The following is a 14,030-nucleotide window of genomic DNA, read 5'->3' as shown; positions in this document are numbered from 1 at the left end:
AAATACTGTGTTGCATGTGTTTAGTTGCAGTGAATATGAAGAAATGTCTTTTCTGCCTACTGGCTAGATACAGTCAAGGATTATTTCCATTTATTTTGCTTTCCATAATGCATGAGACTATGATTTAAGAATCTTTATGAAGTATACTAGTCTTTCATATAATTCCCTCTTTTGAATGTTTGGTCGTCTGTCCTTGCTCCCAAGCTTACAATCACCAAATCTGCATTCTTTGAATAATTTCCCTAAGGTATTTTTCCATGAATACTGAAATTTTATAATTCTGTGTGTTGTTCTTGGATTATCTGCCTACCTAATCAGTGCCTTGCTGTTAGTGGTCCCCCTGGCATGATAGGATATTGGATCTCAGCCTCTCCTGTTTGTTGCTTGTGGGCCTCTAGCTCTGAAATATTTTTTTTTCTGCCTTGGTTTGTGGGCTTTATGTGAGTATGTTTCAGAGAAACCAAGACAGAAAAAATATACATAAATTTAAACTTTTTGGCCTTTTGACCTTACATGAGAAATGTAAGGGGATTGATGCTTACATGAGAAATGACCTTCTGCAACATTTTTGGACTAATTTGCTAGGGTAAATTTTCACAAAAATATATCAATATATAATGTTTGTAAAATCTGAGTGGCCTGTTAACATCTAAAAATACCCAGCAGCTGCCTGATTTGTTACTTAATTTCTTCAGTTTTCAAGCACAGAGTTTAGTCACCACATTATTTAGCATCTGCTTGTCAGAAGTATGTGCAAGATGTTGCGTAAGAGGTTATATAGGTCATCAAGATTTGATGGGATGTGTATTTTTGTAGTGTTTATATATGCAGATTGTGGACTGTAATGCATCAGCTGACAATAACACTCTTGTCATGTTAGTATTTGTACTACATTTATGGCTGTTTAAATTATTATCTGCCATCAGTCCAGTGCAGTATGGTGCATGGCTACTTGGCAGTTCCTAAGACTTTGGATATGAGCCTGAAAAACACCCTTAAACTCAAACGATGAAGTATATACACATGCATTTTGTACAGCAGGTATTGCCAGGAGATACCTCCTTCATGTTCTCAATGTTTACTAAAATGTTTATAAAAGACTGAAAATATGATCTTTGTATACCAGAATCAAACAAAATATTTACTGCAATGCTGATTTGTTTATTCATCATCCCCTTTCCTAACTACCAAAGCAGTGCAAAATAGAGATGACCTGTATATACCACCCCAGCCAAAAAGAGGGTACACAAGCCTTCAATAACAAAATTTCAGAAAAACTGGTGCAGCACAGATACAACACTTACCTTGCCCAAACATGACAATCTTGCACCCAAGCAATAAACAGAGAAAAAAAATGCCAACTACTGGATCAACTGGAATGTCCTATTCATATATTTTTCCCATCTGTTTAGAAGTTTCCAAAATATGCCCCTAAACCCCAGAAATTAATATTGCATCATTTCACCTTTAATAGACTGCTTTGTAATGTGCAGGCGCTACAGCATGGCACCTCTCAACAACTGTCCACCTGGACCCCTTAATTCATGCTTATATCCACCTGGAATTCAACTTTACAACTAAGGTGATGTATGCAACAGCAGGCCAGGCAACCTGTCTGGATCAGAGTGGGTCTAAAGATGAGCAGATATGGCTCAAAGATATGGTCTTCAGCTACCAGAGTTTTCTTCCAGGTTATACTCCATGCTTCCAAAATTGTCTTATTGTACTCATCATTCTCAGGTTGGCAATCTCAGCTTGTATTCCCTAAGCTTTCCTGCCACTCACTGTACTTGATTTCAAGCAAAGAAACTGCACAAGCATCACTTAACCCGTGGATGATTCATCCCAACAGAACAGATGAAACACAAAGGCAGGCAGTTAAATGAACTGTCTTTTATGAACCTATGTATGATGTATATATATCATATGACATTTCATATAAAGCTTTCCCAATGTGTCTCCAAGAACCCTCAGTATCATTAAGAGCAGATTTCAAAATCTTTCATTTTAATCTATTAAATGTGAATGCTAATACAATATTCTGGTATGTGATAATAACTACTCTTGACAACATTTCTTTTCATATTAAAGTGTGACTGCATGAGAAGTTTGGGTGAGAGCAAATGAAGAATATGACTGCATTGTAATATGAAAAGAAATATAACTGGGAGCTAGCCCTAATATAAATTCAGGATTGCAAAATATTCTTTATTTAAATGATTATTATAAACAAAACATATAGGCAACATTATGGCATGGTCAGTTAGAAGCCCCCTCAGAATGACCCTTTGTAAGACAAGTTGTAATGTACAGCAACCAATATGCACACAATACCCAACTGCTGCTATTAAATACAATTTACTCACAGAAGTTAGGGATGTAATTACATTAACACTAGCTGACTGTAACTGATGCGAGAGGTATGACAGAGTTTAGCAAATGCCCAGAGTGCTGTTTTAAGGAATCCAAGGCTGACTTCCACCTTCCATTAACGTGGCATCAGGCCAGAGGCCAGGAAGCCTGTTTTCATCTTCCCATTTAAATTGCAGCAAACTTTATCAGCATTTATAACAAAGATTATGAAATAGCAAAACCTGCAAGAATAGTATTTTTTTATTCATTCCTAATGTGCTTTAAATTAAAAATAGCCCACATGGACTATGTCCCAAAGATACTATAAACAGGTTGAACAGACAAATTTCTCATGGTGACACCAATGTAGAGAATGTTTATTTGATCGCCTATACAGACAGAAAACTGGAATACAAAAAGGAGGGTGCAAGATGGCAGAAAAAGCTAGAAGGGCTTGAAAACCAAAAAGAACTGGAAATAAAATATATTTATATACTGGTATGTATTTATATATTGGTAACTGTATGTGCACATACAGTGATTATAAATGCAGATGAATATCTGAATTAACTTCATGTAGCTTGTTCAGATGACAGCTACCACATAGACGCACAGGTTAAACAAGTTTTCAGCCTAGATTCCTGTCCTCCCCTCCACTTAAGCTACCTTATTCTATACCAAGTCAGTCTGTTTTCTTGGCTGTACTATCTGGATTACGGGGAGAATGACGTTTCTGCCCTCTACATCCGTCTTCTTGCTACATAACATTTCTTTGCTGTTGTTGTGAAATGAGGGTTATTTTGCTCCCTTTTCATCCAGTTTTTGACTTCTGAGGGTATCACATAGTCGTTTTCTCTTTCTATGCATATATATATATATATATATGCATAGAAAGAGAAAACAACAAACATATACATATATATATATATATGTTTGCCCTAAGGTTTTCTGGAACAGTTAAATGAGCTATATGAAAGAAAAAAAATCAAGCACATGAATGACCTTTTTTCCACTGATACTGAGAGCAGCACAATGTGACAGCACTGTATCTTGTCCAGCTGCAGTGTGGGCAAGGAACCACGAGGAACATGAGCCCAAATGGCTTTTGATGCCAAAGCACGCTTGGGAAGGGGTGTGGAGGGGAAGAAACTTTGGACAATGTTCTGTGCACAGATATATCCCAAAAGTGATATCCTAAAATGTAAAGATTAGAGGAGGAGAAGCAAGGGGAGAGATTATGATATTGGTGAAAGGTGCTGTGTTTAATAAGTTCATCTTTTGGGTAAAGCCACTTGGACTCGACATTCCAATTTCTTCAAAGGATCTTACAGATCTTCAAAGCCTGTATTATTAATCACATAATCTAAATACAGTTTCCTCCCATCTTAGATTTGAACTGGAAGATAGATTTAGGTTTAAATATAAACTTTAGTTATGTCATTATACCACAGTTTACCTTACTCTGATGGTGCCTCAGCACAATTTATGCTTCATTTTAAGAAGTTGCAATAGTAAAGTGTAAAAAGATTATTTATTTCTAGTGATTTAGTGATTTTACTGCTTACAGATTATATATATCATTTGTAACTTACATTATCTAAAAGCCACTAATCCTGAAAAATCTTTAAAACTAGGTAATTTTGTTTATTTTAAACCAAAGGCCAACAGTGGATAATGTCTCATGTTGCTTCATGACAAAAAGTGATATTTTGTTTTACTCAGAGCTGCTGAAATGAGACTAAAATAATAATGGGATACAACATAAATCATCAAATTGCTATGCTAAAGAAACAGTTGATCTTGTTATGGCAACCATTAAAGATAAAAAACAGAGATGCTCTGTAAATGTTATACACAATGGAAAATCCCTTTCTTGACACAGTTTGGCAAAGCAGTACATTTGTATTAAATTGAAACTCCATTTTGTCTCCTGAACTCCATTTTGTATGCTGTACTTGAACACATTTAAATTTGCCCAAGACAGGTTACAGTAATGCATTCCAGACAGGCACCCTTCCCAGGAAAGAGGCTTGACACCTCACTGAAGGACTATCACAAGAAAATTGTCAAAAAACAACCTAGTACTATCAACTTTGATTGTTCTGCCGTCTTCCCTCCCTCCTTCCATAGACCTTGTTTATCAGCAGAGGAGCGAAATGAAAACCCACAAGATTGGGTGAAAATGTTTGAATGGCAAAAATAAGTCAAATTCTTTGCAGAGCTGGATGTCCCTCTATGGCCAAAGAGAGGTGCTTAGTGTAGACTGGCAGGACCTGGAGGAGTCCTGTCCCACCTGGAACACTAGGAGCCCTCCAGGATGCAGAAAGTTTGGTGAGCCAAACAATAGAGTGGAGATGGAACTAAGTATTAGGAAAGTCCTTTATGTCTCCGGTCCTTTCATCTTCTTCCATGTTGCTGAAGAGTCTGGACCAGGAACATGGGGTATGTTGTCTTTTTGTGGTCCAAGTACAGTGATGTGTGGACTAGGCAGACTGGAGTTGGGAAGGAATCTGCCCTGGTCTTAAGGGCAGCCACAAGGTGTGTGAGAGCACTGGCAGCAGCCTCAGAGCAGGAAGCGAGGGTGCTGCTTCACAAGGAAATGCTGTCAGACATTTCCTATCTTAGAAAAAGCCAGGAACAGCCACAAAACTCTCCTTGCCCACAGCACCCAACAGACTTGGACCCATTTGATGCTTGGATCCAAGCGTGTTAGGGGCTTGTAGACTAGCACTGCCTTTTCTACCACCTGGCTTTCAAAGACAAAATGTTTTGTAAATACACTGCTTGATTCTCCTCAAATGAGACCATTTTTGTCTCATCTTCCATTTATAACACCTGCTATTGCCTGAAAAAAGTACAGACGGTGCTGTCAAAGTTTTCTCTCAGATTTTCATGCCTGTGTCATAAATGCCCAACCCAGACCTACCCCCACTGCATTCCTCAAGCTAACTCACTACTTACCTCTCTCATTGGGAGAAAGGGAGGAGACAGTGTTTGCTGAGTATGTTCTCATAGGTGGAGAGCTGGCTGAATATCTAAATATACACTGGTTGTTAAAACCTGAATAATGGCACTACAGCATTTGTGTTTTTCCTGCACTTAATAGAGGTTAATGTGAAACTGCAGGAAAGGTGAAGGGGAGTGTTTAGCTTCCCGCTTGGAGCCTGCATGTGTCAGTGCCTGACAGAGCCTTGAAGTTGTTAGCCTGCATGCAGAGCACTAGCTGAATGAGGTTACAGTGCTGAGCACAGCGGGCTAAAAGAAGTAGGATCAGACTGATGGGAGGAGTGGCAGAGTCCAGGCACAGCAGAGTGTATCAAAGACAGCCCAGGGGAGAGCGGGTACTGTATTAGTCCTTTGTGTACATTTAAATAGAAGACAGTGAACATGCAGAGATGAACTCTGAACTCTCCCAGCTGGGCTCCTGCTCCTTTTAACCTTGGCTCTGTAAATAAAATAAAATATAATAAAATAATAATAAAAACCTAAAAATAAATAAAATAAGGTTAAATAAAATAAACCCAGCACACTGTGGTCTGGACTCCTATGCTCAGCCATTTTTTGCATATTGAACACTCATTAAATAAACATATTGAGATCAAAGTAACAAGTGCTTTTGTTATTATTTTACTCAATTCACACTAAATTATAGATGTAGACACCCACTGGGAAAATTGGGTGAGAAGGTGGAAAGGTTTGAACAACTAAGATAAGACCCTTCTTTTTCTGCCCACAGCAGCTGAGGAAATTTGTTTAACCTGGTAGGCTGGTAACATTTTCCAACACCAACAGACCTGGCCAATTTTATTACAAGGTCTGATCTTGCATCATGGAAGGTGAAGGGAATTGTGCCATTGCTAACTGGACAGGAGACGGATCAGGAACCAGTAGACTGGTAAGAGAATAGGAATCTTCTTTTGAGTTTCGAGTTTCATTTTGTCAATGCTCATCTCTGCTTCAAAGTGGTAGATTATGTAATGAAACAAAAGAAAGCTTAATAAAAAGGACCTATAGAGAGCAAAGAGATGACTAAAAAGCATTTTTTATACATCCACATGGAGAACCCCTGTGGAGTATGGCAGAAGAAAGATTCCATGGACCATAGTCAAGGAGTTTTGCACAACCAGGACAGAACCATTGCCTTGCATGAGTACTGTTGGAATATCGCAGAGATCCATGGGCAGAGTTCTATCTACTGTGTTATTTATAGTGAATGGAATACATATAGTTCCTATGGGCAAGTACATCTCCTTCTGCACAGCAGAATCTTAGAAATAAAAAGGGGCAGAACCACATCAACCAAAAAAGCACAAGCAAAATTCCACTACAATTCTGAAAATCCAATGTAAGAAGATCTTGAGAAGCAAACAAAGGTGACAATTGCCAGATAAATGAGCAACCTTGCCTGAATGACTTATGTTTGAAAAAGTGGGAAAAAACAGATGGCATATGTAGAAATATATTTTTACCTATGCCATATTTAAAAATCCTATTTTAAACAGTATCACCTAAGAACTTAAGTACTCTAGGCCTAAGTACTAATGGCCTCCTAGAAATTAAGTACTCTAGGGGGCCATTTGGATCACATGTACAGTGTGTATTAAAATTATCCTGTTGAAAGGAATGACAATATGAAAATACTTAAAATCAAGCACCCATTCAAATATGTGATAAAATAGGACCCAAGAGCTCAGATATTTACAGAAACAGGAATAAAATATTTAGGTATGTACCAAACTCAGGTAAAAAAATAAGCTTAAATTTCTGATAAACCAAATTATTTAGCACAGTCTGATGGGATCTCATTAGATATAACTAATTCAGACCTGGAGAGAGTGATAACAGAAATGACTAATTGCAAGGACTTAAAAACATGGACATCTGTTAAATGACAAGGGTGTTGTAGGGCTGATACACAATCAGAGTTTACAAAAACAGTTACTGTGGCAGCGATGTGGACAATCCTACTTCCATCCCCAGTTACTCTGGTATATGAGCATCTTCCTTCAATTCAACAGGATTATTTTCATTAAGAATATTACACATTTATTTCTCTGTCTGCATCAAATAAGAAGAGGGAGCCCCATGAATGTTCATAGGAAGAATCTGAACCAACATGGATTTTTACACTTACGGTTGCAACAGATTCAGAACCTTGACAAGGCTTGTAGCTTGACTAACTCCTTTGCTAGGACTGTCTACAGATCAAACTGAGATACCCCAGCTGAGCAATGTAGAGAACTTTGCAGTATTCTATCCTAAAATAGGTCATTTGGGAGTAGATGTGGTTAGATATGTTCAAAATATTACTCAAAAGCAGAAGAGGAAAAGTTGTTTTACTTTTTTTCTTACCAACTTTAGTGAAGACGTGTTCTTGATGTAAGATCACTTATCTGTTCTCAAAAATTCGAAGTGTTCTCTACACCTTTTAAGATAAAACTTGACCTTCAAGTTCACTTCATGACTAAATTTTTCCATGACTGTTTTCATCTTTTCTTTCTATTTTGCCAAGTAGCACTCATAATAGCTTTTTTACACAGTCTGCAACAGTATTTCCTTTATGCAATTGATATTTTTTAACAGAAAAAAAGACAAGTCCATGCAAATATATTTAATTTTTTTCCAAGATTTGAAGGCAAAGAACGAAAATATAAAGCTACAGTTGTACCTGCCACTCTCTTTTCAAAACTCTGTAAAGACAAAAAATGCCCCACATCCTCCTCCCTCCTGCTTGAAGAACAGATGCCACATTCAGCACTGGCTGCTGCTTTTCCCGTCAATACTCTATGCATCTATTACTGCTGAATGCTCTTCACAGCAAATCAGACAGCAAAAGTTACTCAAATCTGGCATTACCAGCACCATGGCTGTTGTCCTTCTAAGAGGCCGTGCATATCAGCATGAGACAGTCACATTTCTGCTGGGAGGAAGCTCCTCGAACAGGCAAACCCATGCCCTGAATAACAGCAGAATAAGTTTCATGGAGCATCCACAAAACCTTATTGCCAATTCCTGCCTTACAACTCCAGCAATGGCACTTTCATACATTTTCTCCTTTGGGTTCAAACTCTTCAGCCATTTTGCTGTTTTATCTTAAGGCCTTTTTCCATCCCTCCAGTCTGCTGAGACTAATGACTTCTACCTTTTACTAACCCTTGTGAACACAAAGACAGATACTCTGTCCTCCTCTTCAGAAAGCCAATTTTAAATTCCTTTAACCTTCTCTGGCAACATGCTTTTTTCCAAGCACTTCTTCATTTGTAATTGCTTAAGTGCTTCCCTCTACTGATGTCCATTTCACCATCTCATGTGCTGTCCAAAATGAATGTAGTGCTCCAGTTAGTCATGGATAATCCTGAACAAGTTCTCTATTCCCAGGGTTCATCCAGACCCTGGCTATGCATCAACCTCTTTCTTCCTGTACACTTTATTTAGAAAATGCTTTGCTTTTTGCCATTCCTTAATAAATGAAATCTTTGAAAGCTAATCCTGATTTATACAGTAGTATGGAAAGTTGCCAAATAATTAGGGTACAAGCATGATCTATGACAAATGACGAAGACCTAAGCTCCATGGATTTTGGCCCAAGTCAGAGCTCTGTTTTTTTCAAATAAAGCATTTTCAAGACTAATCTTATGATGAAGCTGACTTTTAAACATTTGCGTGTGAAATGAAAAAGACACTTTCACCAGAAGAATGTGGCAGTTCAAGCACACAGTAGCAATGTGGGAAACTTAGTTTCAGTCCTACTCTGCCACTCCCTCACACATCAGTTGCACATCAAGGCCACAGGCTGGGTCTTCCCGTATCACTTCTGTGGCTGTCAGCTTCCTAAAAATATCTCTTGATGAAGACTTGACTTTTCTCTCTTACATCTAGTGCAGTGTTCTCACTCACAGGACATTATTTACTTGTATCAGTCTTTCTAGCTTTAAGCAGAAATAATTTCAGGCCCCGAGAAATTCCTCTTAAGAACAGAAAGAAAATTGGCAATTATCATCTTGTCAAATGAATATTGGCAAGACCCTGTCACTTCAAAATTTGCAGAGGGAGGTACTTCAGAAGTCCCTGAATGCAGTGAAACAAGCTGAATTCTGTTACAATGCATGGACACGAAGGGAGTGCTTCACTTTCCTCTCTTACCATGAGGTAAAGAGCCAGCCAGGGCTCTGGCTCACTGGCAGTGATTCTACCCCTGCAGCTGCCCAGAGAGACATAGGTACTCCAAATCCCATGGCTGGACGAGGAGTTATGGACAAGGTGGAGACAGGCTTTCCTCATTTTGGCTGAAATTAAACTAGCCAGCCCTTGCAAAGTGCGTGTCAGCAGTTTTGAACTGGACCATGACACCAATGTAAAAACAAACCTCTTGAAATACAGATAATCCCATGATTCACACAGCACAGCCTGTGCTTCAGCGCACTGAAATAGAAGCAGAACTCAGTATTTGTTAATCCTACTCTAATTATAACAATCTATGTTATAACCCCTGCTAATGAGCTAACATTTTTTTTTAAAGTGTGTATTATAACAATGTGATTAAAGCTTGATGGAGCTGTTCTTCTGCTTTTATGATATAAAAATGGTTTCTTATTAGCTTTTGATGTTTCCTTTTCCCCACAGCATCACAATATCTTCTTCTGTTTTACCCAATTGTACAATAATTGTTATTTAAATTCAGAAATCTCATAGCCTAGTCAGACTCTAGCCATTGAATTAATCAATGAAAATACTCTATAACAGTAATGCCATAGAAAATATGCCTTATCATGTTAGTGCTCCATATTGTATTCTCTCACCTTTCTGTAAAAGCTACTGAAATATTAATATACTGTCTTCAGGATTTGACAAAACATGTGATGAAAATTATCATAATGTTTTATGCCTACAGACCATTAAATTAGCACACATTAAACTTGAAATAAATTACTTCAATAATTTTTGTTTAAATGTGTTCTTTTTGTTTGGAAGACTGAAATTCATGTTGAAAGTTTTAAAGTTATGGAGGAACCCACTAAAAATTACAGCTTCCATGGTCATGCCTAAGATTATGTCTCTGCTGTACATATTCAGAATAAGCTTCCTTCCATAGTCAAACTCATTTCCAAACAAAACTTTCCCAATCTAGAATAACTTAATTCTGTGTTCATTAAGTAAAAAATCCTCCAAGCTGAACCAGTAAAGAGGAAACAAATAAAATCAAATGGGCAAACTGTACTCAGATTTGTAGATGTACAACTCCAGCAGAAACACAACAGCTGCATAAATATTTTCAAAGCCATATTTGGCTCCTTCCTTCCCACATTAAAAGGCACCAGTTGAAATAATCATGTATTTCCTTATGGAACAAAATGTCCTTGATTTGAATGCAATTCAGAATTAAACACCTTATCACAGATGGGGCTGGTACCAGACACTGGTATGGGTCTATATTGGTATAATCCAATTGCTTTCAAGACTGAAATTGATCAATCTCAGAAAATTTAACTCTTAATGAGGTGCAGTTTTCTTTTTTTCCTCATTTTTAGGAAAGCCATTACATGGGCTCATGCATTCAGCACACAGCCTCTTTTGGTGTCAGCAACAATCTGTTTTGTGATACTCTTCTAGGAAAAGTATTAAGAGACTCCAGGGTTTTGCAGAGGCTCCTTAGTATTTATACCTGTATTCATAAATTGCTAGTTATCCAGTATCACTGCTCCTTCCTGTGCTTTACAGATCATGTAATACTCCCCAGTTTCCCTTATGTCGGTGCCTACAAGTCAGAAGTTCAGAAATAATAACAGAGTACAGATATGTGCCGTCATTAGATTCATGTTTTGATAGAAAATTAATTTGGTGTTGTACTCATTTGTTTGAAATAGTAACTACTGCCTTGAAAAGTGTAAGATGATTAATTTCCAATATTTTCATATCATATTAGTAATACACAAGTGTTTTGACATGCCTAATAGTTTTACTCATAATCAAGATTTTGCAGTTCAGAAATTCTTCAAGCTACATGAGCCAGAACCTTACAAGCTAAAATAATCAGAACATTGATTTAAAAGCTGGGGAAGTATTTTAAGCATTACAGTGCATCGCTGAAGATCTTTTGTTAACACAGACAGCAATGTGGATTATGTATGTGATTTTATTTCTTACTGTTAAATACAGCTTATTGGAAATGTATAACCAGCTCCTTTTTAAGAATACACAGCAAAAGCACTGTCATGTATTATGCTACAGCAGGTAATTCAGCTCCTTAGATAGGATTAGCCAACAGATTTATCAAGCAGTCTCTAAGGAAAGCAGAGTTCAAGTCTAGGCTCATCAATAATACATAAATAAACTGAACAATTAGGTACAAAGTGGCTATCTTGTCAGACAACTTATTAACCGATAAATGATACACTCACTGCAAACAGTGTAAAAAGGGGAACGTGGAAAGGTAGGAAAGACCTGAAAAGGGAGAGGAAGGTACTGTACTCCTCAATGTGTTTGTGGACTTGGTAATTCTCTCCTATTCACTATTTTGAGCTGAGAGCTATGATGTCTAGACAAAGGTGGTTCAGCAACACTTCACTACCAGGAATCACTTGGGGTTTTTTCTGATAGCTAAACACAAATATATTCCTCTGCTCTTTAATCAGTGGTCTAAGGAAAAATGTATATCACTTTTCTACAGCTTCAACTTAATCTGCAAGTTTTACATAATACAAATCACATAAATACAGTCATCCCCAGAGTGTAATGTCACCACTGGGCATTGCTGTGATACAGTCCTACTACTGAGATGCATAAATTCCCAGAAAAGGGTAGACGAAAGCAGTCAGGCTTACATCTGGTTTACACAACACCAACAGGTCTTAAAAGGGAAATCCATGGCAATAAATATCAAAATATGGGACATTTGGTCCTCCTTTACTATCAACAAACTCAAGTTTGATTTTCTTTTCTGTGATGGCCTGTACTTTTCAGACAGAAAACAAGAAACACAAAGGTAGGAAGAGCTGTTGCTTTTTTTCCCCTCAGCCAAGCAAAACAAACAAAAAAGCCTTCATTTCATTTAGGATCAACAAGTAAGCAAGCAAACTTAGTCCAAATAAAATCTTGTCATATGCACATATCTGCCTCAGCTCAGAAATCATGAGCATTTGAAGTACCGATTTCAGGATTTAACTCAGAATGAAACTAATATTTACCCAATATGATGTTTTTCATGCTCAAGTACTCCAAAGTGCTTTGCAAATACTGACTAAATTCTGCCTTTTTTTCTGTGTTCAGCACCCCTTGACTCCAGTAGCCATTTTGAGGGATATATGGAAGAGATGAGTTAAGGTTAACATGCTTTGCTAATGGAAATGTAAACTATCAGTGAAACACAGATAGTTCTGTAGCAAAAATGGGACATTACTTAGAATACCCTCCAGAGCAGATGGAAAAGTAATGTGGATGGACTGAAGAAGTCTGTAGTGACTTCACTTCATGGTTATTGTGCCTCAGTTAAACAACATGGACAATTTTCACAATACTCACATTTTACTCTAGACTCATTTGAGTGAACAGTCCTTCCATTTTGCATCTGAGTACCTCTGAAAATGTACTTTTATGTCTGTGCAGAGACAGGCAGAGCCTGAAGAATAATGTTCCCCTCCTACTTTCAGGGTAAACTAGTTCTCAGACCCAGAACATCATCCCTATGGGTTCCTGAATCCCCTCCTGTGCTCATGCTGGTCCTCCCCAAGGTAGGCAGATGACAACTAATGCAAGCACAGCACCTGCAGAAAGCCTGGCATGCAAGCTGGACTAAAGGAGGGTGCAAACCTGGGTAGGAAAGAGGACATCTTGCCTGGGGAGTGAAACAGAAGATGAAAAGACAAGGAAGACAGGTAATAGAGCCGATCTTCCACCTCTGGAAGCAGGTCTCCATGACAGACCAGCTGAACTGTCCATATGATTTGCATATTTTTCTTCTGCTAAGCATAACAGGACTCTAGGGAAAATGTATCAAACTTTAGATGTGTAAAAAGTTGTGAGCCAAACCCCAAACACTGCACACCTCAAAGTGAATGGGATGGTGTTAAGTGTGCTTTAACTGTCTCTGGGATCAGGCGTCCTCTGTGCCCTCCATCCCTGAGGAACTGACATGGCATCACTGGGGCATTGTGAAACCACCTCAGAACCCCAGTTCTCTGCCTATTCTGGAGATCAGGGCTAGGGATTATGAAGAATCCCTGATCCTATGTTTTGGCCACTGCATTAAAGGATTCCCTTGTCTGACGGTGACAGTTTTGTGCATGTGCCACTTTTCCCAAGAGTAGGAAATAATAGAGTGGGTCAGACTGTGGGATATGGATGCAGGCATTTTATGCAGCACTATCTGCAGCCTCAGATTTGATAAAGGAGTCCCGAAGTGAAGAATTTTCATGGTTGCAGTCAATCTATGGACAGGCTGATAGCACTGCAGCAGGAAAATATTGCAACCCTGCCCACAAACACAACCCATTATTTATTAGTTCAGACTGTTAGTGAGAGAAGAAACAATTTAGCACAATGCTTAGAAGCAAAATGGACTTCTGAATTGCTATAGGATAATTTGCACCCAATTTATGAGTTTTTGCAGAGCTATGAGATACTTTGATCTGTTTCATATAAAACCTGGTTGAAAATATGTTCCTTAGAGTGAAGTATGAGGT

General features: G+C 38.1%; 1 protein-coding gene across 7 annotated transcripts in view; it reads right to left on the bottom strand.

Moving 5' to 3' along the window:
- Positions 1 to 14,030, bottom strand: part of TOX (thymocyte selection associated high mobility group box) — a 219,601-nt gene that overhangs the window by 106,656 nt on the left and 98,915 nt on the right. For 2 of the 7 annotated variants that reach the window (XM_063393546.1, XM_063393578.1), the window contains exon 2: positions 5,314 to 5,797. The exons of 4 other annotated variants lie outside the window; for them this stretch is intronic. In XM_063393546.1, the coding sequence (XP_063249616.1) occupies positions 5,314 to 5,365 (52 nt within the window). In that variant the 5' untranslated portion in view covers positions 5,366 to 5,797. Of the gene's footprint in view, positions 1 to 5,313; positions 5,798 to 14,030 lie in introns of those variants that run through there. One more of the 7 variants, XM_063393562.1, reaches the window with a different exon arrangement.

This window comes from Prinia subflava, chromosome 1, assembly GCF_021018805.1.
Source record: "Prinia subflava isolate CZ2003 ecotype Zambia chromosome 1, Cam_Psub_1.2, whole genome shotgun sequence".
In the NCBI taxonomy this organism is placed as follows: domain Eukaryota; kingdom Metazoa; phylum Chordata; class Aves; order Passeriformes; family Cisticolidae; genus Prinia; species Prinia subflava.
Note: the sequence above shows the minus strand (reverse complement) of the source record. Positions and strands in the feature narration are given on the sequence as shown.